This window comes from Branchiostoma lanceolatum, chromosome 5 (assembly GCF_035083965.1).
Source record: "Branchiostoma lanceolatum isolate klBraLanc5 chromosome 5, klBraLanc5.hap2, whole genome shotgun sequence".
NCBI lineage: Eukaryota > Metazoa > Chordata > Leptocardii > Amphioxiformes > Branchiostomatidae > Branchiostoma > Branchiostoma lanceolatum.
The window spans coordinates 23,103,903-23,126,158 of NC_089726.1; the positions used below are offsets into that span (position 1 = coordinate 23,103,903).

Sequence of the window (22,256 nt, forward strand, 5' to 3'; positions counted from 1 at the left end):
CAGAAAAAAACAAAAAAACTCCAGTTTTGCGTATTGCTACATGGAACGTGCGCACAATGTGCACAGGTCTCTCCGAAGACCTACGTGAGGTGAACGATATGAGGAAGACTGCAATCATTGACAGGGAACTGACTAGATTAGACATAAGCATAGCAGCACTCCAAGAAACCAGGCTTGCCTCAAGTGGTTCCTTGAGAGAAGAGAACTTCACGTTCTTCTGGAAGGGCAGAGAACCCGACGAGCCTCGCCAACACGGAGTCGGCTTTGCTGTAAGGAACACACTTCTAGCTGCAGTAGAACCCCCGACTGGAGGCACTGAACGCCTTCTCTCCATGCGCCTCAGTACTGCTGCTGGGCCTGTCAACATTCTTAGCGTCTACGCTCCTACTCTCAACTCTTCAGAAGACAACAAAGATCAGTTCTATGAGCAGCTGAATGAAATGATCACAAACTGTCACAAGGATGAACTGCTGTTCTTACTAGGTGACTTTAATGCCAGAGTTGGCACAGACCATGAGTCTTGGCCCATCTGTCTTGGCCACCATGGCATTGGAAGGATGAATGGAAACGGACAGAGACTGTTGGAGCTGTGCTCTTACCACAATCTCTGCATCACCAACTCCTTCTTTGAGTGCAAACCGCATCATAAAGTGTCCTGGAAGCACCCCAGGTCCCATCGCTGGCACCAGCTTGACATGGTCATCACCAGACGCACTGCTTTAAACAATGTCCTCCTTACTAGAAGCTACCACAGCGCGGACTGCAACACGGACCACTCCCTTGTGAGCAGTAACGTACGCCTACAGCCTCGGATTGTTCACCGCTCTAGACCGAAGGGTCATCCTCGTATAAACGTTGCACACATATCACTCCCCGACAGAGTCACAGAGTATGTGTCCAGTCTAGACCAAGCCTTCAAGGAAATGCCACATGACGCCTCCTCTGATGCCACAGCAAAATGGAAAACCATGCAGGGTGCTATCCACAATGCCGCACTTGCCACTTTTGGCAAGAAAAGCCGACCCAGTCAAGACTGGTTCGACGCCCACATCTCCAAAATGGAACCAGTACTCGAGGCCAAACGCAGAGCCTTCTTGTCCTTCAAGCGCTGCCCGAGTGGTCAGACACTCGCAGCACTCAGGACTGCTCGCAGCACCGCACAGCGTACTGCTAGAGAGTGCGCGAACGACTACTGGCAGCAACTTTGTGTAGGGATACAGCGGAGTGCAGAGTCTTTGTCTGGTGACCTTCGGGGGATGTACAATGGTATCAAAAAGGCTCTGGGACCAACTGTGAAAAAGACTGCCCCTCTGAAATCCCTGTCAGGGGAAAAGATCACTGATCAAAAGGAGCAGATGTCCAGATGGGTAGAACACTATTCCCAACTTTACTCACGCGAGACGTCAGTCTCCGACACCGTTCTTAACAGTATGGAAGACCTTCCCATTATGGAGGAACTAGATGTAGTGCCAACCATTGAAGAGCTGAGCAAAGCCATTGACTCTCTCCCATGTGGAAAGGCACCGGGTAGTGATAACATCCCTCCTGAAGCCATCAAGCGTGGGAAACCAGCCCTGCTTCAGTCGCTTTATGATCTACTTTGCCTCTGTTGGGAGGAAGGGGCGGTTCCTCAAGACATGCGTGATGCTACCATTGTTACTTTGTATAAAAACAAGGGAGACCGCGGAGATTGTAATAACTATAGGGGGATTTCACTTCTGAACATAGTCGGAAAGGTGTACGCCCGGATCCTTTTGAACAGACTAAAGATCCTGGCCGACCGTGTATACCCGGAATCCCAGTGTGGTTTTAGGGCTGGGAGATCGACAACGGATATGATTTTCTCCTTGCGCCAGTTGCAGGAAAAGAGTAGAGAACATGGCCAACCCCTGTACATGATGTTTATAGATCTGACTAAAGCATTCGACTTAGTAAGCAGGAAAGGCTTATTCAGACTCCTGCAAAAGATCGGCTGCCCACCAAAACTGTGTAGCATGGTGGTGTCATTCCACGCCAACATGCAAGGAACAGTCTTGTACGATGGATCCTGCTCCGACCCCTTCTCCATAAAGAGCGGAGTAAAACAAGGTTGCGTGCTGGCACCTACACTTTTTGGAATTTTCTTTTCCGTACTACTGTCCCATGCCTTCAACACATCCACAGATGGTGTTTACCTGCACACGAGGTCTGACGGGAAGCTGTTAAACCTTGCACGACTTTGCTCCAAGACGAAGGTGAGGACAGTGCTCCTTAGAGACATGCTCTTTGCAGATGATGCAGCACTCGCAACCCACACAGTGGAAGCTCTCCAGAGACTGAGTGACTGTTTCGGCAACGCATGCAAGCTGTTCGGACTCACTGTAAGCCTGGAAAAAACATGTGTCTGTGCACAAGGGGTTAGCACTCCCCCTGCTATCACCATGGACAATGTACTCCTAAAAACTGTGGATAGTTTCACCTACCTGGGCTCTACAGTTACTAACACACTGTCCCTAGACGCTGAACTGGACAAAAGGATAGGGAAGGCAAATACCACGATGGCCCGACTGACCCAGAGAGTATGGGAAAACAGAACCTTGTCACTGCACACAAAAGTACAAGTTTACCGGGCCTGCGTGCTCAGCGTCTTACTGTACGGAAGCGAAACTTGGAGCACGTACGTACGACAGGAACGTCGGCTAAACGCCTTCCATATGCGATGTCTCCGCCGCATCCTAGGACTCAGCTGGAAGGACAAAATACCCAACAGTGTCATCCTGCAACAAGCAAAAATACAGAGCATCTACTCCATTCTCAGCCAACGTCGTCTTCGCTGGCTGGGACATGTCAGGCGTATGGAGGACGGAAGGATTCCGAAGGATGTTCTGTACGGGCAACTGGCCATTGGCTCCAGACGTGTTGGCCGTCCAGCACTACGGTTTAAGGACGCTTGCAAGAGAGACATGAAGGCGTGTGACATCTCAACAGACACATGGGAAGTGCAGGCTGAGGACAGAACAGCCTGGCGCCGAGTTGTGCACCATGGTGTCATGGAAGCAGACAAGAGAAGGGGAGAAGCTGCAGCAGAGAAACGGAGACAGCAAAAGACTGTAGCACTAAACGCACCCCTAACCACACAGCACACATGCAGTGCGTGCAACAGGGTGTGCAAATCCAGAGCTGGACTCTTAAGCCACATCAGAAGTCACAACAGAACTCCGGATCCAGAGGCGCACAGATAGTCTTCCGAGACTGGACTGCCAAAGTCAGGTGCCGTAATATTATTGCATATTGACGTCTTTATCCAAGGCTTGAAGATTCTGAAAAAAAATTCCATAATTCTGCCTTTTTTCCGTTCCAAAGGCAGTACTATTCATATCTGGGCTTTGGTGTCCCCCTCCCTCATAATCCCCCCCCCCCGACACAGCATGCAATGTCAAATTAAGGCTTCTCTCACGTGTACGCTGTTCATTCAGTCGCTTTGATTACGGCGGTGATTGATATAAGTTAGGCACTGGATTTGACTGTAAGCATAAATTTGGTACACTCTCTTCGCATTTTTACCTAAGGAGGGATAGTACGCAAAGTGTAGGTAAGTTGAGCGCTATTTAAGAGGAAACTGGGAAATCGAATGTTAAGTTCCTTGCTCCTAGAAGCCTTAACTTTTTTTCGCTTTGTTGGTAGCAAATAGTAGTCTGATAGGTTCTCCACGCACCCATAGAGAGTTTATTACTCTACCCGCTTCCTTCTCCGTCAATTTCACCGATAATGGGTTCTGACTGGCAAAAGAATGGTGTATTTCACACATTTGGTGTGCCTTGCGCTTCTTAAGAGGACATTCACGGCACAATTCTACAAATTCGACGTCTGACGACTTTGATTTGGAAAGCGCAAATCCTGTGCTACCACTTCATGTAAAAATCTGTGATTTTCATCGGTGCAATCAAGCGCGACGAACCAAAACGCAATCCCACTCAGTTGCCCTGTGATTCCCGTGACGTCACTTCGTGACGTCATCCTTATATTCGCTTTTAGAAGGTCTAGCGTTAAGTATGAGGCCCAGAAACGACGGAACTGCCATAGATATTGTCTGCCGCGGACCCGTGAAGATTTTCCCGCCGGTTTTGCATGTTTTCCGTAAAGCGCTTTGATAGTAGCTTACATTTTTCATTGCTCTTTCTGATTGTGACGTCAATGTTCTGTCAGGGTTTGAATATGCGGCAAATGTCGAGGGAGCGCTGTATTTTCTATATGGCTTTAAGCATGTCCTGCGGGAAAAGTGACCATCGCAGCCAAGTGAAATTTGGATATATGGTAGATGGAATCTTTCTGAAGTCTGGGGTGAAATTTTTATGACAGAATATGCAAATTAAGGTTCCTGTTCGGAATTGTTTTGACCAAGGACCTAAGTAGTGCGTGAAGATAAGACGCAAATCCTAGGTTTTCTCGTTAGTTTTGGCTCCCGATTTTTCGGCTATCGCTATAGCAGTGCGTTATCTTTTATATTTCCTGAAAAACCCGATCTTCGTAGCGTTTTACGGTTTCCGAGTTTTGGTCGTCCGCGGGTACTTCCTGGTATTAGTGCGCGATGACGGTAACGCGGCTTTGTCGCCTGATTACCCGAATCGTGCGTTCTATGTGCGTTTTGCGTGGTTTCGCACCATCGGGGATTGCAGAAAACGTATCCTCACGATTTTTTTCATTTTTCCTAATTGCACAGACAGAATGATGACCTTTACATGTATTTCCATATCAGTCATTATCCTAGGAAAACATTTATTTTCCTTCCAGCGGCCTTGGAAGAATCCCCTAAAAATAGCAGTTTTGGGGATGAAAATTCCTTTTAGTGACGGTTTTCACTAAAAATGACGTTTCCACAGAAAATATCAAATTCGTCTGTCGTTCGAAGATAAGTCACCCCTATCCATCAGAAACATTGAATCGGCCGAAAAGGGATGTTTGGAAAAGCGCTATTGCCTTTCTGGGAACGAGTCAGGTCGGCCCCGAATTTTAAAAAAAACCTCAGAACCGAGACCTTAGGCTTACCAATCTATCTAATACAATATTATGTAGTAGTCTATCTTATATAACCTCCTTGGTATTACTAATATTTTTACAACCTATTAGTGATACGTACTCCTCTCAATATTTTCTCGGGGCAAACCCAGGCCACGAGGGTAGCCCTAAGAAAAGAAAGCATGCACTGTAGAGAGGCATTGAAATGCAGAAAACATCACAAAAGACCAACAAATTAACCCTGCTTGTCCATCTGCTTGGGGGGTAACAATGGGGACCAATTTATGACCAGATGAAAGAAATTACTCCAAAGTTTAAAACATAAAGTGCAAGAAGTCTGAATACATTTGCCCACCACATAGCGTAACTGCCATATAACACTTGTCCTAAATAGATCTAGGCCCATTGTGTGCTTACTGCACCTATCACAGCTGTTTTCACACCTTGATGTTTAAGTATCATACCTGCATCCGTTTTCTTTCAACCTTTGGTTTGTTTTTGACGTGACGTATTTTCTCCTTTTTATCGGCTTTCAGTTTTGTTAAGTTTTCTTTTGGTCCACCAGCCAGTTTGAAAGTGTGTGACCATGTTTGAATGTTGTATAAACCAATGATATATTGATACAAATATTGTAACTTTTTAAATACACGTCTATCACAGTGCTATCAAGCTAAATGAAAAACCTCCATGCATGCATGATGAAATTTTAAAAACACCCAAATCTGTCCTTCGCGATGAAACGCAATAAGATGAGTCTTACCTTGCAGTCGTGCTGTTTGGTTCAACACTGTGTCGCACACAATAAGACCTTATATGGCAAGACCGTCTAAATTTATTATTTGTTGTTCAGTCTCTGCCTTATATGGCAAAGGAGCAAGAAAATCAGACAGTCTAGAATTGTGCGACACACATGTAACCGCATGCAAACGCTGCAACTGATCAATGGAAAAAGCTGAGTACATTAATTAAATCTACATATTAAACTTTTATAGATAGATTTATAATATGTTTTATAATGTAATTAAATCTCTGACTATTATTTCTATTCAACGATATTAAGGGATTTCAAACTTATTTATTTCATTTGGCGCTATTTGAATTGGTTCTTCGCGTTTGGTGACCACTCCAGAGGGCGACAGAACACCATGAACAGAACAGTTTGGTCCACCATTTTGGAACAAACGCTGAGGTAGGATATCTCATCTTATATGCCTTATAGTTGCGTATAGGTAACATTAGTTCATCTGTATGTGTATTCAGGTAAATGTAGATCGAGAATTATGTACCCAGGATGTCCCTGGTATTACAAAAATAACTTGTTCGAGTTACCGTACAAATTATAGTCAGTGCATATAATTAGCGAAACGGAGTAAAGTTGCGTCGTCAAATAATTTAGCCTGCTGTTTACACGGTCTCTCGCTGACCAGGGGAAAGACCTCTGGTGTTGTTGCAACGTAATTTGGGGGCTTATTTTACTCTGTATTCTGCACAAAACGATAGCCTCGTGTCTGTGTTTTTGTAAACAAATTAGTGGCTGGGGGAGGGGGGCATATTGTTGTTTCTTCATGCACTCACGTTTTCCCAAATGCTTTGTGAATCATTTATTTCCTCCTTTAGCTTAGTAGACTATAGTAGATCCATTCAAACAGGTAGGAAGATCTGTTCTTTTAGTTATCATGTTGCAGTACTTCTTCAAACCACTACTGAACTGCTGAAAGAATTTATTTTTTTTATATTTAAGGAATTGTATGTGATACTACTATGCTGGGTGATATAGGTGTATGTAAATATTGTAATTTTACAAATTGTGTTGACATACTGTATGTGAACTTAGATTCTCATTTTTTTTTGCTTTTCAACCATAGGGCTGTAGATCAAGAATATGAGCGTTGAACGTAGCTAGTATTACTTATGAGAAATTATATTCATCAGAATATACGTTTTATTTTAAAAATGGTACTGCCAGGATCAGGTATACTTTGAGATAGATTGCAAAACATTTGTGTTACAGTTGGGATCAGGATTTTTGATGCAAGTTTGACTCCGTTTCACCAGATTAGACTCTTTGGAAGTTAGGAACACACAGTAATCAGCACGATATCGTATCATTGTCACAGTGACAATTTGCACCTCCAATCAAGTAGCTTCCCCTTCTATATTTTCAACCTCCTTGCTCCAATCAATTCAAGCCAATTTTGAAATATTAAATATGTTCAGTTGGCATCAGATGTCTAACTTTTTTTTTTTGCTTTTTCTTTCAGTTGTGACTGCTGCAGTCCCCAGCTGCCACAGAATTGGACCAAAGCCTACTAAATCAAACTTTACGGTCAATTAGAACAACCATTCGCACTAATAAAAATGTTACTCAATCTTCTATTACTGCTTTTACTTCTGTACACACCTGTACTCATTACAAGACTATCCTGCCACTAAACAGACTGTGAACTTGAACTCATTACGAGACAATCCTCTGCCACCGAGCAGGTTGTGCATTTGTACTAACTTCTGCCACTAAGCACACTGTGCACTTGTACTCATTAGCAGACTATCCTGCCACTGAGCAGACTGCATTTGTACTTTCTGACTAATACTGTGTCACAATCACTTGTGATATTTATTCCTATTCACATACATATACTGTACAGATACAAATACACATATTCGAGTATGATGACCCTCTCAGTTCCTACACCTGAATGAGGAGGGTTGATATTGCTATAGCAGGCTTTTTATGCATTTCTGTTATGTGTACCGCATAACTCGACAACCTGTAAACGGATCTTATCAATATTTGGCAGTTCAGTAGCATATGTGGAAATGAAAGCCAATGCAGTGAAGGTGAACATCAAATTAAGGCCCAATTAACATAGATAATGAAGAAAATTCATTTCGCTCCATTGCACAATACGACTTTACGACTTTACGACATGTAAGACCAGTCACCTAATTCATAAACCAAGGAGGTTAATTTCCACGTAGATGAAACGCCAGCTTTTTGCAAAGCTCTTGTTTCTCTAAAGGATTGGAAAAGCCCCAAAAGTCCGTTTTTGTCATTCCTTTGCAAAATGATTTGAATCTACCTTACCACAGTTTGTCTAGCGATAGTCACCTGATGGCATTGAGCCCTTTGAATGTGTCGTTTACAAGAAGGGAGTACTGGTGACACTGGTCATCTTTTGACTATTGAATGATTGATAAACAGACAAATAGAATGACAAATATACAATGAAATGAAGTTGTCACTCATATGAATGTAAACATTAGGCAAAAGTTTCTTCAAGAAAGTATTTCTGTCTATCATCATAAAGGTTCCAAATCATATGGACAGTCCTATATTAAAGCAAGGAGTTTCCTGAACTTATGGAAATTGTTTGCTCCTAAGATGATATGCAGGTTCAGACTATGTCAGCTATTGTCCAAGACATGCAAAAGATGATCCAATGTCCAATTAGCAAGTTGAACCAATTATCACATGGACACAATAATCTTGGCAGTTTGGTTCACCTTGGCATGAATCTGGGGCATTCTCCAGGCAGCTCAGGTTTGGTTAGTCTTGTGGTGGGGGGGGGGGGGAGGTGGTGTTTGATTTGGGGACAAGTAGTGGCCATGATTTTTGAATTCCCTTCCTTCACAAAACTGCGACCACTTGTAGCCTTCTCACCATTGACTGCCTCTGCTTGGAGAACATGTTTATGGAGGACTATCTGAAAACCCAGACTGATCAGAATACTTATTAATAACAAAATTCTACCCCATATTAGAATAAGCTGCAGCTTGCTCATACTATTAAAGGCCAGGGCTATTAGAGCCTGGCTATTATCCCTAAGCAGTCGTCGGTAGAAACTTGAGGTTAATATTTTGTAACCTCCTTAAGTCCTTAGTATCAGTCAGTCAATGTAAGGTGAGGTCTGATATCAAAGTACAGAGACCTAAAAAGTCACCTCTGGGATAAAATGGGTAAGCCAGAATTGGGAACTTTAAACCACCGCAAAATGCTTTGCCCAGTCCTACCCCCTATTCCTGCAGGGATTCCTGCAGGAAAAACGTCTTCCTGCAGAAATTTCTGCAGGACAAATTCTTCCTGCAGGAATTCATGCAGGAAGAAAATTTTCAAAATCAATATTCATAAAAGTTATTGTTATCACTCCTAACTGTACGTCATACTTGTCAATTATAAATAAGCACTTTTCGCTTAGATGCTTTTATATTGAAAAAGTTAGCACTTGTCGAAATGGGAAAAGTGGAATTCCAAACTTAAAGTGGAGGGTGTTTACAATGAACCTGGTACATATCAATGTGGAATGGATTACCTTCTCTCCTGTTTTTCCTTGAAACTGGGGCTTGATCTGGAATCTTTGATCATCACTGTCATCACTCCCACTGTCACTGTCTTCTTCACCATCAGTCTCAAACAGCCCCATCTGTAATTTCTTCTCCTCTGTCTGGAAAAGAAGACTTTGACATGTTTAATCAGAAACATGATGCCAACTTCATGTCTCTACAGAGAGGTTTCAAACATTCCATAAACTCAGTTTTCAAATAATAACATGTATGTATTGATCATTTATCTATTAAGATTCACCACATATTTGTGGAAGGATTGATGTAACATTACTAACTAACAATTAAGTGACTATCACTTTTCAAGATGTCAACCCAGACTGTAAGGTTTGATCAACTCACACCGGGAAGAACCCCTACTCTTTTTGATATGTGCAGTGGGTTCTTTATCTTGCTTAAGATTCAGCTCTCCTCAAACACAGCAGCTCTGGCTTTATGTATCCTCCAAGAGGACGTTTCTAACCGAAACTACTACTTAGTTTCAGCTGAGTGGAGTGAGGAAATACATTATAGGTGAAGAGTGCCTTTCCCAAGGGCATAACACTGGGGCCATGACTGGATTTCCTGATCCATACAGCCTCCTTAAGGTGATAGACAGAGAGGACAATAGATTAACACGCTGGATTAAGGAGGCTGTATGGATCAGGAAATCCACTCCAGTCATGAACCGTGATGAGGTTATAGACTCAGTCACATTTGGGACCGCATTCTTATTAAGAAATAGATGATAATCTTTGCATTGTTTTTTGCACGATAGTTGTGTATGTGTTACACTTTTGTATGTTTGGGACCGCATTGTGATGTCATTCCCTGTGACTGTATATATGTAAATACTTTGCGTTTGGGAATGCGACTCTATAAGCAGGGACACCTGTGCTGCAATGTGAACCAGTCAGAATTGCCTTGAAGAAGGTGACAGATGGTCACCGAAACGTCGGTGGAATAAATCTCTTGGTTGTATAAAAAGAGTCTTTTTTATTCAGTGACTTACCAACCTGATGAAACTATTCACGGTTCAACCAAGTGCAGCCTAGCTTGGAATGATGACCGAACAAACTTTTTTTGAAAATACTATATCAAAGCCAGCAGAAACTAAAAGCAGTTTTAAAGTAAGGATGTGTAAAGTTGCATTACAGACTAAACTTTCTAGCATACAACTTGATTGAAACTATGAACTTCTTACCAAACTAATTGATAACATGCAAACAGGTTTGAAGAGGTCCTTGAAAACAAAAAATGTTTACTTAGTTGAAATATTCATAACTATCTCCATAATTATGTTATCTTGAAAGCCCCACCTAAGAACAGTCACTCAGCAGGACTTAGATATGCAGGCTGGTTGCAGCACTGCATGGTTGCAAGGTGTTCTTGACACTGGGTATACGTAGGATTTGAATATTACTGGTAAAATTGGTCAAGAATGTGTTCTGAAGCAGAGGCCTCATTTACATAATTTATGAGAAAATGCTAGAATAGCCTTCTTTGCTAAGATGAGACTTTCATACTTTGACAACTTGTTTCTTCGCACCTATAAATCAAGATCCTTTTGATGGATTTGTCTGAAATTTCAACATCTCAGACATGTGGCAAACACTAATATAACAAGAGACTGAAGACCCAAAATCTCCATGAAATTTGTTTTTAAATGATGTTTTTGACAAATACACCATTGCAGTTCCAGTGACACATACCAGAGGGCCCAAAATCGACCTACCCAGGTACCAAATATCATTACAGTCCAGCTACACGTTCTTCAGTTATGCTGACTTTAAGCATCTGGAGACACACACATACACACACACAAACACACTCAAAACAATATCCCCATGAAGAAGTCTTTTTTCATGGAGATAATAATTACTTCCAAAACTCACCCATTGTTGAGAACATCTTGAAAATGTCCCATGATCTCTGAATGAAAGGAATAGATGTGTAGATGGGGGTGTTCGACCCTAACCATTACCTTATCAACAGGTTGAAGTGTGCTGGACCAAACCTCCTCCCTCACATCTACACCGTCATTACTGTCTTCATCCTCTGAGTCAAACACTATGTGTTTACCAGCTGCAGTGGATGCCTAGGAAAAATATGAAATTAAAGACAATGTCTGACATGTCAACCTTTTAACCTTTTTCTCTGTCACGAATACAGTGATCTTCTACATTGTACATTCTACTTCTTCACTGTTCTGAACATTCAATTTTCATAAATTTCTATCGTTTCATAAATATGGAAGATCGAGTTGAAAAGTCTTTCCACAGTCTGCTGTATAATGTTCGGAATCCCTTTCTGACTGGAAAGGCAAAATCTGTTGCATTCCAAAACATGATTTTTTATTCTGAAATGTGTCTGAATTATTTGGAATATTCCAAACTCTGGTCCAGGCATGCTATGTTTCAGTCAGGCACATTTCACATCATTCTGTAATTAGATGTAGATGGACTGCATGTTGGAGGTAACTGGTAATTTGGTGCTCTTTGTTAATTCAGGAGTACCTAGAGGGAAATTCTAATGATTTTTGGGTGTGCCTTAGATTCTTTACTTGACTAATGTTAATCCTATGGATTGTAATTCGAAAAAGGTTACAACATTCAAAACTCAAGTATGATATTAGTGTTTAAAGTGCATAAGACACCAATGACATTAAAATTAAGAATCTCCTGACATTATATAAACCATCATAATAATATTGTTTAATAACATAGAAATTTTCACCAAATATTCACACATTGGATGTTATTGAACATCGAACCATTAAATCATCATACCTCCAGCTTTTGATTTTTCCCACCAGGTAATTACATTAATCATGCAGTGACTTGCCCAGTCATGATGTCACAACACGCCCACACGATCGAACCCCCACACGATCGAAGGTCCGCTTTTTCAAGTTGATTTTTTTAAAGGCCGACTGGTTTGTATCCCGAGCGGGACTGGATTCCTATAAAACTTCACTGTCTTTGGTCACTTGAATAAAGGTGAACCCTGTGGTTTTCAATTAACTTTTCCCCGAGTCCGCATTATACTGTATCGAAAACAAACTGTCACCGCTTGAAACTGGTGGTCCGCTGTGGCCCCGGCACACGACACTGCCAGTGAAACAAGTGTCGCCTGGCTGTTGCTATGGTAAATTACTAATGGCGCCCGAAAGTCTCACTTCGCTAGCTACAATCGGTGGCCTGTTAACGAATCCGGCACACGTCCCCTGGTATCATCTAAAGCTTGCCGCGGGACACGATTACGTCAGGATACATTGTATTTCCCCTAGTTTCTAAGAGAAAGGATATTTAAATTACATTAACAAGAGAGCCGCAATGCTTCCAGTTTTCGTTACAGTGGTCGGATGCAAATTGAACGGAACTACCTCACTTGTCAGCCAAAAAGTTCGGAGAAATAATCACAGCACTTATAGTTGTAGTTAGAAACTTGTATTAGCGCTTGACGCCACGATGTTCCCGAATATCGGCGTTCTGCTGAAAATCGCGTGCACTCTCCCAGTAACATCGTGCGAGTGTGAGAGGAGTTTCAGTGCCCTACGAAGGCTGAACAACTACATGCATGCTTCTATGGGGAGGAGTCGGCTGTCCAACCTGGCACTTCTCCACATCCACTACGACACAGACATAGATCTAGACAAGGTAGTCAATTGCCTTGCTCAACTCCACCCCCGCAGACTAGAACTGGACAACCTGTTATAAGACCGCTAAGACCAAAGACAATTAGGTTAAGAATAAACGGTTATGAGTTAGACTGTTAAGCCTGTTAGATGTTAGGTTAAGATTATCAAGGTAAGAAGGTTGTTTATTATCTCCATGAAAAATGGAGATATAGTTTTGGGTGTGTCTGTGTGTCTGTCTGTTTGTTTGTTTGTGTTTCCGGACCACTGTAGTCAGCATAACTCAAGAACCGCTTGATGGATTACGATGATATTTGGTATGTGGGCAGGTGTTGTGAAGCCGAAATTCAAGGTCAGTTTTGGGCCCCCTGGTATGTGACCTTGGTACTGCAGCAGAAATTCCATTTTTGTATCTCTTGACCTGGACGTGCTATGGTCTTGATTTTTTGGTGGAAGATAGCTTGTGGTGTAATGAAGACGTGGTGTGGGGTTGGGTCCCCTAGCAGCTTGCTCTGAAACTGCAGGGGCGTTATCGTGAAAATCTTCTAAGGAGGATAACTGAAGGAAGGAACCATGGATTTCCATTATATTTAGTATAGAGGTAGCTTAGACAGAGATGTACACAATGAAGTGCAAATTATGTTAATTAGGACTTCATTTGCATAACTAATGAGGTAAATTTATATTTGCAGTGTTTTCCATTGTCAGACTCAAATGCATGTAACGTATGTAGTTTATGGAAAGTGGATCATCAACAGATACCAATTATGCAAATAAATTCCTAATTTGCATAATAAATGTTAAACACCATATCTCATCTAATTGGAAAATTATAGGACTGTCAATATGATACTTAGTAAGTAGGTAGCTTAGACAGAGATATACATAATTAAGTGCAAATTATGCTAGTTGTGACTTAATTTGCATAGCTAATGAGGAAAATCTATATTTGCCGTGTTTTCCATTATCTCACAAATACATGTAACATATGTAGTTTATGGAAAGTGGAGCATCAACAGATACCAATTATGCAAATAAATTCCTAATTTGCATAATTAATGCAAAAACACCATAATTCATCTAATTGGAAAGAATTACAGGACTGTCAATATTGCAACATGTGTAAGTTAGATAAAGGTGTTTATGACCAAGCATATATTATGCAAATGTGTAAGTCATTTGCATGAATAGAATTGTTCATGGAGATATGAGGTCGTGGAACTCTTTTTTTGTTGTTACATTTATTATGTGCTGAGTTACGAATATCAAGTTAAGAATCCTAAGGCTGTTAGGTTATAATCAGAACATAATTATATATGCTTTATATTTAAGACTGGTTATGTGGGGACCATTTCATGATGGACATACTTAATATTTATTTTTCTCCTTTTTCCGTAAGATAAAAGACAATTACATCAAGAATATTTCGTTAAGAATAAGTTAAGAGTTAGACTGTTAAGTCTGTTAGATGTTACTAAGTTAAGACTGTGATTGTGAAGGCTGTTAGGTGTAAGGTTAATAATATTAAGGTAAGATTGCTTAGACTGTTAGGTTAGAACTGTTCAACATGATTATATCTGCTTTATATAAAAGACTGATTATGTGGAGCGAGGCCATTTCATGACAGATATACTCAACACTTGTTTTCTTCCAATAAATCTGTCTAAAACGGTCATGTGAGTGTCTCTGATTATTCTCTTAAAATCCTCTCCAAAACGCGGGAAATGCCGTTTCAGAAGGTTCCATTTTCAAAATTGAAATAGATATTGTTAATTGAATGTAAGCACTGCTTGCTCATCAAAAAATGTTTTTCGCAAGCCGTGGTGTAAGGTTCCGAACTGGCTGCCATGTTCATTGTGACGTCATCAGTGGGCATCAGTCACTGATTAATGTAATCACCTGGTGAGAAGATCAGATAAGAATCAAGAGCTGGAAGTATGGTTTCTGATGGTTCAATGTTAGATAACATCAGAAGGGTATTTGTTTTAACGTTTATATTCATTGAATGATACTACACTTGGCACAAAAAGTTTGGAAACTTTACTCTGGTTGATCATATTTCTGTTCTTTCTTGATCAATTTCAATGCATTATATATTGTTGGAAAGCTTGTGTAATTTCCTTTCCTATGATAATTTCCTTCCCCAAACTAATTATAATTGCAATCTCATGGAGCGAGCACCAACCTACATGTGCCCAAATTTCCATGCAAGTGTCAAACAGTCAGTGCAACGCCAAACCCATTTGTGGTGGTGTCGTCCACATCGTGAATGAAACAGTGTGTGGAAGAGTGTTATATTCACAGCTACATATAAGATTAGATTTATTTCGACTGTTGGATGGGTAAATGAAAGTGTGGGGGCAGCGAGGAGAACCCTATGCTGACTGTTGCACAGATAGACTTTAATACTGTTTATTTGTTTGTTTGTTGGAGTCAGTGTCATAGTGTGGGGTAGTACAACGCTAACTGCCAGAGGAAAAACCAGGCTAATCATTCTAAGCAACCTCGATGTGTCAAGATATAGAGACACCTTTCTCCATCCAGTCACATTTCCTAGATCCTTACCTCTGCAATATGAGACTGGGTACCATTCTGCCAGATGATAGTGCATGTCCATTCAGAATAAGAGTCATTTCACCTCCAGTGCAGTATGCAGCAATACAGAGGATAGAATGGCCCTCCTGCAGCCCAGATATCAACACAATTGAACACAGTCTCTGTGTGATCACTGATCAGCTTGGGCAAGCTGTGCATGCAGTTATGATCAACAGAACAACACTGGTCGACCTGCGACGACTCCTTGTGGAAGAATAGCCAGGGACCGCGTAACAAAACTGGTGACAAGCATGAGGAGGATGTGCCGGGCTGTGGTGACAGCGCATGGCTTGTGTACTCAGTATTAAGCCACTTTCATCATAACTGAGGCTCCTTAATAGTTTACGCATTTCTTTTAACCTTGACTAACCTTGGTTTTCATATTAATGTGTTTTGTTGATTCAAGTTTTATTACCCTCGTACACAAGCCACGTGCTGCCAGCAGAAGAAAAAAATACTGAATTGAGCATTTGACATTAGTAAGGTAATTTGGGCACTTTTTTTATGTGACCCGCTCGCATAAGCTGGCCTGGTGCTTGTTGCATTAATCTACAATCACAATAAGTTTGGCATCATGGGAAAGAAATTCACACAAGATTTTTAATGATATATAAATCATTAAAATTGATCAAGTGGGGTCGAGTGGCACAACGGCAGAGCGTTCGGCTCAGAACCAAGAGGTCCCGAGTTCGAATCCTGCCGTGTCACCGATCTTGTGCTCTTGGGAAAGGCACTTTACACAACTTTCCTCACTCCACCCAGGTGTAAATGGGTACCTGACTTTGGTTGGGGAATGTCGTATTGAGGTCACCTGGTGGCGCCGAATGGCAGCCGCAGACCCTTGCGACAAATCCACAAAATGCAAGTGTGGATAGATTATGTTATTATTTGTGTTTATTATATGTGAAACATGTAATACCCTGCATCAATTTAGCGCTAGAAAGGCTGCCATTGCGGGTAATTTCTGACCAATAAAAACCATTACTATCAAGAAACAACGGAGATATGATCAACCAAAGTTGAGTTTCCAAACCTTTTGTGCTGAGTGTATTTCAGATAATAAGAAAATGTTGTATTTTGATGTCTTATGCACTTGTTGTGATCTTTACAATGTACACATACTTTGAAGTAAATTTTTGGTACATCGAGTGAATTACATGTACCTTTCCAATGGTAATACACACAAGATGTATTATGATGATAGTATTCTAATCTAATCTTAATGACTGGACAAATGTCTGACCTTCATAAATGAACCATACTATACAGTGTCAGACTAACCATTGATGACAAGGCCTTCTTTATGAGAGCCTGTTTAGACTGGGCTTGCAGTTGTCTCTGTCTGAGGGACTGCAGACGCTGTTCATTGGCTAGGGTGCCCCCCCCTCCCACTGCACCAGACTTCCACTGCTCCTGGTCTACAGGTCCCTCACTCTCCTCTGTCGGGTCATGGTCTCCAGTTGGATTGGTCCCTTCAGGAGATTTGTTGGGTTTTGTAGAAACGAGCATTTTGACTTCATAGCCGCCTACTTCAGGATCTGAACTGTCTTCAAAACTGCTTTCATTTCCAGATTCATTTTCTAGACTTTCTCCATTACTGTCTGAGTCATCATCATCTTCCAATTCATTGTCATCATCATCATCATCATAATTGTCTTCCTCATCACCATCACCATCATCATCACCATTAAAATGATCATCTTCAACATCCTCCTCCTCTGTATCAGTGTTATCACCATCATCATCATCATCATCATCATCATCATCACCACCATCACCATCATCATCCCCAACCACACTTGCTCCTTCATTGTCAGATGCCTGAAAGGCAGCATTAGCAGTTTTCTCCATTGGTTGTTCTGTAACCTTATCTACAGTCCCAGTATGTGAGAGATCTTCCTTACAAACACCCTGCCGCAATAAGGAGTCTTGTCCATCCTTGGATATATGAACTTTACTCGTAGGTTTGTCTGGCTCAGTTGTTGCAGGTTGTGGTGTATTTAGACCTTCATCTTTCTCTCCTTGTTTTCCAGTCTTCAGTGTTTGTGATGGTGACATTATCGCCTGTAACTTAGCCCTGGCAGCTGCAATCACCTCTGCATCATCTGAAGCTTCTGACTCAGACACATCATCAGTACTGTCCTGTCTGGGAGAATTGTTCTTACTGACATCTTTAGTTGTGATAGTTCCTTGCAATTTCTGCCTTGCGGAGATAGCAATTTCTGCAGTGTGTAAGGATGTTTCTGAATCTGAAGTGTTCTCCACGTTCATACGTTGAACAAGATGATGTTTGGTTGCTGTTATGAGTTCGTCAGTGTCTACAGATCCATCAGAATCATTGCCTCCTTTCACTTCACCCTGTGTGCTGTTCACTGAGGTTTTGAATCCTAGAAGCATGTTCCCATCAAGTAGTCCTGTCATGCCCTGGCCATGTTGTTCAAGCCTCACAACCTCAAAGTCACTGTTATAATCAGCATGACTTACATCAACCAAACTTGTCTTGGAAAATTCCTTACATTTTTCTGAGCCTGAGTCATTGTCAGATTCGGCAACACTGCTTGGACTGTTTCCAACTGCTGAAGTTTTGTCCCCATCTTGTACCACCTGGTTCTCCTCCCTCTCTTTAAAGTAACCCCACTCAACTTTCCCTTCAACTGACTGGACAATATCAGTGTTACTGGTAATATTTGGGTCACTGTCATCACTATTAGACAGACTCTCTTCTGAGTCCATCTTCATCTTCTTGTTTTTCTTGTGTAGAGTTGCAGCTGACCTTTTCCATCTTCCTTTCAGGAAATCTAGGGGATAAAATATTTATTTCAGAAGGGCAACATTTGCAAGCAAGTGCATGATTTTCCTCTCCAATTATTTGCATCCATGCATAAAAATGGACCATCAAGAAATCTTATTGGCTTTAATTGCCTGAATTTTACAAAATTAACATGTCCCCATAGTTTACATACGTACATTGTCAAGATATTAGGAAAGGGGCCCAAGATATATATTTTGTCCCATTAGAATTTAGACCATTCAATTTTTTTTTGTTTTATAGTGAAGGGATTGTCACATATTGAATTGACGAACTTGTAAGAAAAAGAAATGTCTCTAACCAGAGAAGTCTCCCTGTTGTTTCTTCCTGCTGTCCTCGCTCCCCTGTACCTGTATGCTCCAGGTGAGCTGGTTGATGGGTGTGTCTATGGAACACTCCTCTTTCACCCTCTTAAGGTTGTGGCTGTACTTGGAAGGGTCAACCTTCATCACTTTCTTCTTGTCCTTTCTTCGTATGTAGACAACGGGCAGGATTCGGCCATACTTGCCTACTACCCAGTTCTGAAGCAACGAAATGCAGGACGTCAGGTTTTATCAATATAGTGGGGTTGGTATGCAGTTAGATCCTTGTTTTGTTTTATTTATTCGCACATAAAAAATAGAAAGTAACAATGAAATAATTAGAAGTACAATAAAAAACGGAGGGGGATGAAGCCTGAAAGGCTTATAGATGCCCTCCTCCTTTTAACTTAACAAATTTACAAAATGATAATATGAATATCGAACAAAGGTAATAACAAATGATGAAATAAATATAATGAACAACTATATAATGAAAAATCAAATACTGATAAATAAATGTAATACAGATTAAACGAAAGAAATTATTATCAACAAGGACCAGAAATATTTTTAGAAGTAGTTCGGATTTGAAAGAAGATAGTCTTGAAGATGACATTTGAAGGTTATCACAGAAGTAAAGTTCTTAAGGGGGGAGGGGAGGCTATTCCAGACATTGATGCATTTGAATTTTGCACTCATTTGGGCTAACGAAGTTCTGAATAGAGGGATATGTAAATTTGAGGTTTGACGTGTTTGGTAATTGTGAAACTGGGAGCGAAAATTAATGAAGTCGTCAAAAGTATCAGGCAGATTATGGTTAATGAATTTGGCTGTGAAAAGAGCAAGTTGAAGTCTATTTATATCAAAAATATTCAAAATTCTAAGTTTTTCAAATAGTATGTCTTTCCACACCTTTTTTACATGTAAGAATTAGATCCTACGTCTTTTCCACACCTTTTCTGTAAGAATTAGATCCTACGTCTTTTCCACACCTTTTCTGTAAGAATTAACGTTAGATCCTAGTAGGCCTACGTCTTTTCCACAGTGCACCTTTTCTGTAAATATTAGATCCTACGTCTTTTCTACACCTTTTCTGTAAGAATTAGATCTTATGTCTTTTCCACACCTTTTCTGTAAGAATTAGATCCTACGTCTTTTCCACACCTTTTCTGTAAGAATTAATGTTAGATCCTATGTCTTTTTCCACACCTTTTCTGTAAGAATTAGATCCTACGTCTTTTCCACACCTTTTCTGTAAGAATTAGATCCTACGTCTTTTCCACACCTTTTCTGTAAGAATTAAATCCTACGTCTTTTCCACACCTTTTCTGTAAGAATTAACGTTAGATCCTACGTCTTTTTCCACACCTTTTCTGTAAGAATTAGATCCTACGTCTTTTCCACACCTTTTCTGTAAGAATTAGATCTTAATACGTCTTTTCCACACCTTTTCTGTAAGAATTAGATCTTATGTCTTTTCCATAAGTCAGAATTAGATGTCTTCTTCCATAAGTCAGAATTAGATGTATTATGATCGAACAGTACATTGTAGGTCTTTTCCATTATACCTTTTTTGTAAGAATTAGATACAATGTCTTTTCCGTCAATCAGAATTAATAGATCCTATGTCTTTCCATACCTTTTCTCCTTCCACTGCTGTCCCTGGTGCTGCCCCCTGGACAGTCCGGTGTCTCCCATGTGATGGTTCCGGTACTTCTGATGCCTGCCTTACTGACAGCTCATCCTCGGTAATCAACTCCGCCTTTGTTGCCTGTCTTTCCTTTGCAAGTCTAGATGATAAAAACACACAAATGACTAGATCCACACAAAAAATACCAAATCCAGAGCATTTTACATTATTTGTCAGTGGGTATAGTATACGTAGTTCACTTTACAACAAGAGTTCGGAGACCTCATATCTCCAAGAAGTATATGTAATTCAAATTATGCCCTCATTTGCATACATCAATATTCAACCATGTTCACCTTCACATATTAACTGCCAAATTCCAGCTATATACCAATATGGAATTACAGTATTGTCACATTAATTATGCAAATTAGGTCTTCGTTTGCATAACTTTTATTAATGTCCCTCTATTTCTCACTACATATGTTGCATTTTTTAATAGTCTTACCATTGAATGGAGTGGGTTTATAAATTTCCCCATACAAATTATGTTTCGCCAAGGAAACATATTGTTATGTTTCGCCGTTTCGCCAAGGAAACATATTGTTTTTGTCACGTTTCTTCTCCTTCTCCTCCTTCTCCTGTCAAATCTTCAAATCGCTTCTTCTCGGTCGTCCGTCGACCAAATTAGCTGAAATTTGGTATGGAGGTAGAGTACGTGTATACCCCTAGACCCTTTTTAAATTTTTTGATATAAGTTTTTAAAATGATTTTATCGAGGTTTTTTGGTCATTTTCCGACAAAAGTCGCACATTATGGCCTCCAGTGCCGTGGTGTTGAAACCTAAGGACCTGAAATTTGGTTTAGTTGTGCATTGGATATTTACCCAAAGGACCCCATTATTTTTTTTGGTATACACTACTTCAAAATCATTTATTTTGCAATTTTTTGATGGAATTTTTGGTTATTTTCTCACAACTAGGTCATCTTGTAACATATAAGCCCTCCTACACTTCCCCTGTCTGGGAGTTAAAACCAAGCAGATGTCAGGGGGTACCTCTACTAATGGTATTACAGAAAGTTATATGTACCTTATGTTACATGGTACGGATGTTATATTTGAGATGTAGGTACCTATAGGAAAGGTGAATACACCTGACAAGTAATTATGCTAATAAGGACCTAATTTGCATAATGTATGCATAAAGTTGTATGTCCCTTACCGTAAAAGCTGCGGATGTCATCTTTGAGATGTAGGTACCTTTAGGAAAGGCGAACACACCTGGCCATAAATTATGCTAATGAGGACCTAATTTGCATAATCGATGCATAAAGTTGTATGTCCCTTACCGTAAAAGCTGCGGATGTCATTTTTGAGATGTACGTACCTTTAGGAAAGGCGAACACACCTGGCCATAAATTATGCTAATGAGGACCTCATTTGCATGATTTATGCGTAAACTTGTAATTCCCTTACCGGAAAAGCTGCAGATGTCAGATTTGAGATGTACGTACCGTTAGCAAAGGTGATCACACCTGGCCATGAATTATGCTAATGAGGACTTCATTTGCATAATTCATGCATAAACTTGTATTTCCCTTACCGTGACAGTTGCGGATGTCATCTTTAAGATGTAGGTACCATTAGGAAAGGTGAATGCACCTGGCCAAAAATTAAGCTAATGAGGACCTCATTTGCATAATTTATGCAGAAACTTGTATTTCCCTTACCGTGCAAGCTGCAGATGTCATATTTGAGATGTAGGTACCTTTAGGAAAGGTGCACACGCCTGGCCATGACATATGCTAATGAGGACCTCACTTGCATAATTTATGCATGATGTTGTATTCCCCTTACTGTAAAAGCTGCGGATGTCATCTTGAACATGTAGGTACATGTAGGAAAGGTGAAAGCACCTGGACATAACTTATGCTCATGAGGACCTCATTTGCATAAATTATGCAGAA

At 40.7% G+C, this 22,256-nt stretch overlaps 1 protein-coding gene and 1 long non-coding RNA gene across 4 annotated transcripts in view; one reads left to right on the forward strand and one right to left on the reverse strand.

The window, feature by feature from the left end:
* LOC136435758 (nucleolar protein 8-like) overlaps positions 1-22,256 on the reverse strand; it is a 69,099-nt gene that overhangs the window by 23,474 nt on the left and 23,369 nt on the right. For all 3 annotated transcript variants that reach the window (XM_066429456.1, XM_066429455.1, XM_066429457.1), the window contains exons 5-9: positions 20,298-20,448; positions 18,658-18,877; positions 16,829-18,345; positions 11,300-11,413; positions 9,306-9,437 (exon numbers count right to left, since the gene is read on the reverse strand). In XM_066429456.1, the coding sequence (XP_066285553.1) occupies positions 9,306-9,437; positions 11,300-11,413; positions 16,829-18,345; positions 18,658-18,877; positions 20,298-20,448 (2,134 nt within the window). The remainder of the gene's footprint in view (positions 1-9,305; positions 9,438-11,299; positions 11,414-16,828; positions 18,346-18,657; positions 18,878-20,297; positions 20,449-22,256) is intronic.
* Positions 5,745-7,369, forward strand: LOC136435760 (uncharacterized). Its single transcript, XR_010755900.1, has 2 exons — positions 5,745-6,184; positions 7,257-7,369. It is a non-coding gene; the product is annotated as an uncharacterized lncRNA (long non-coding RNA).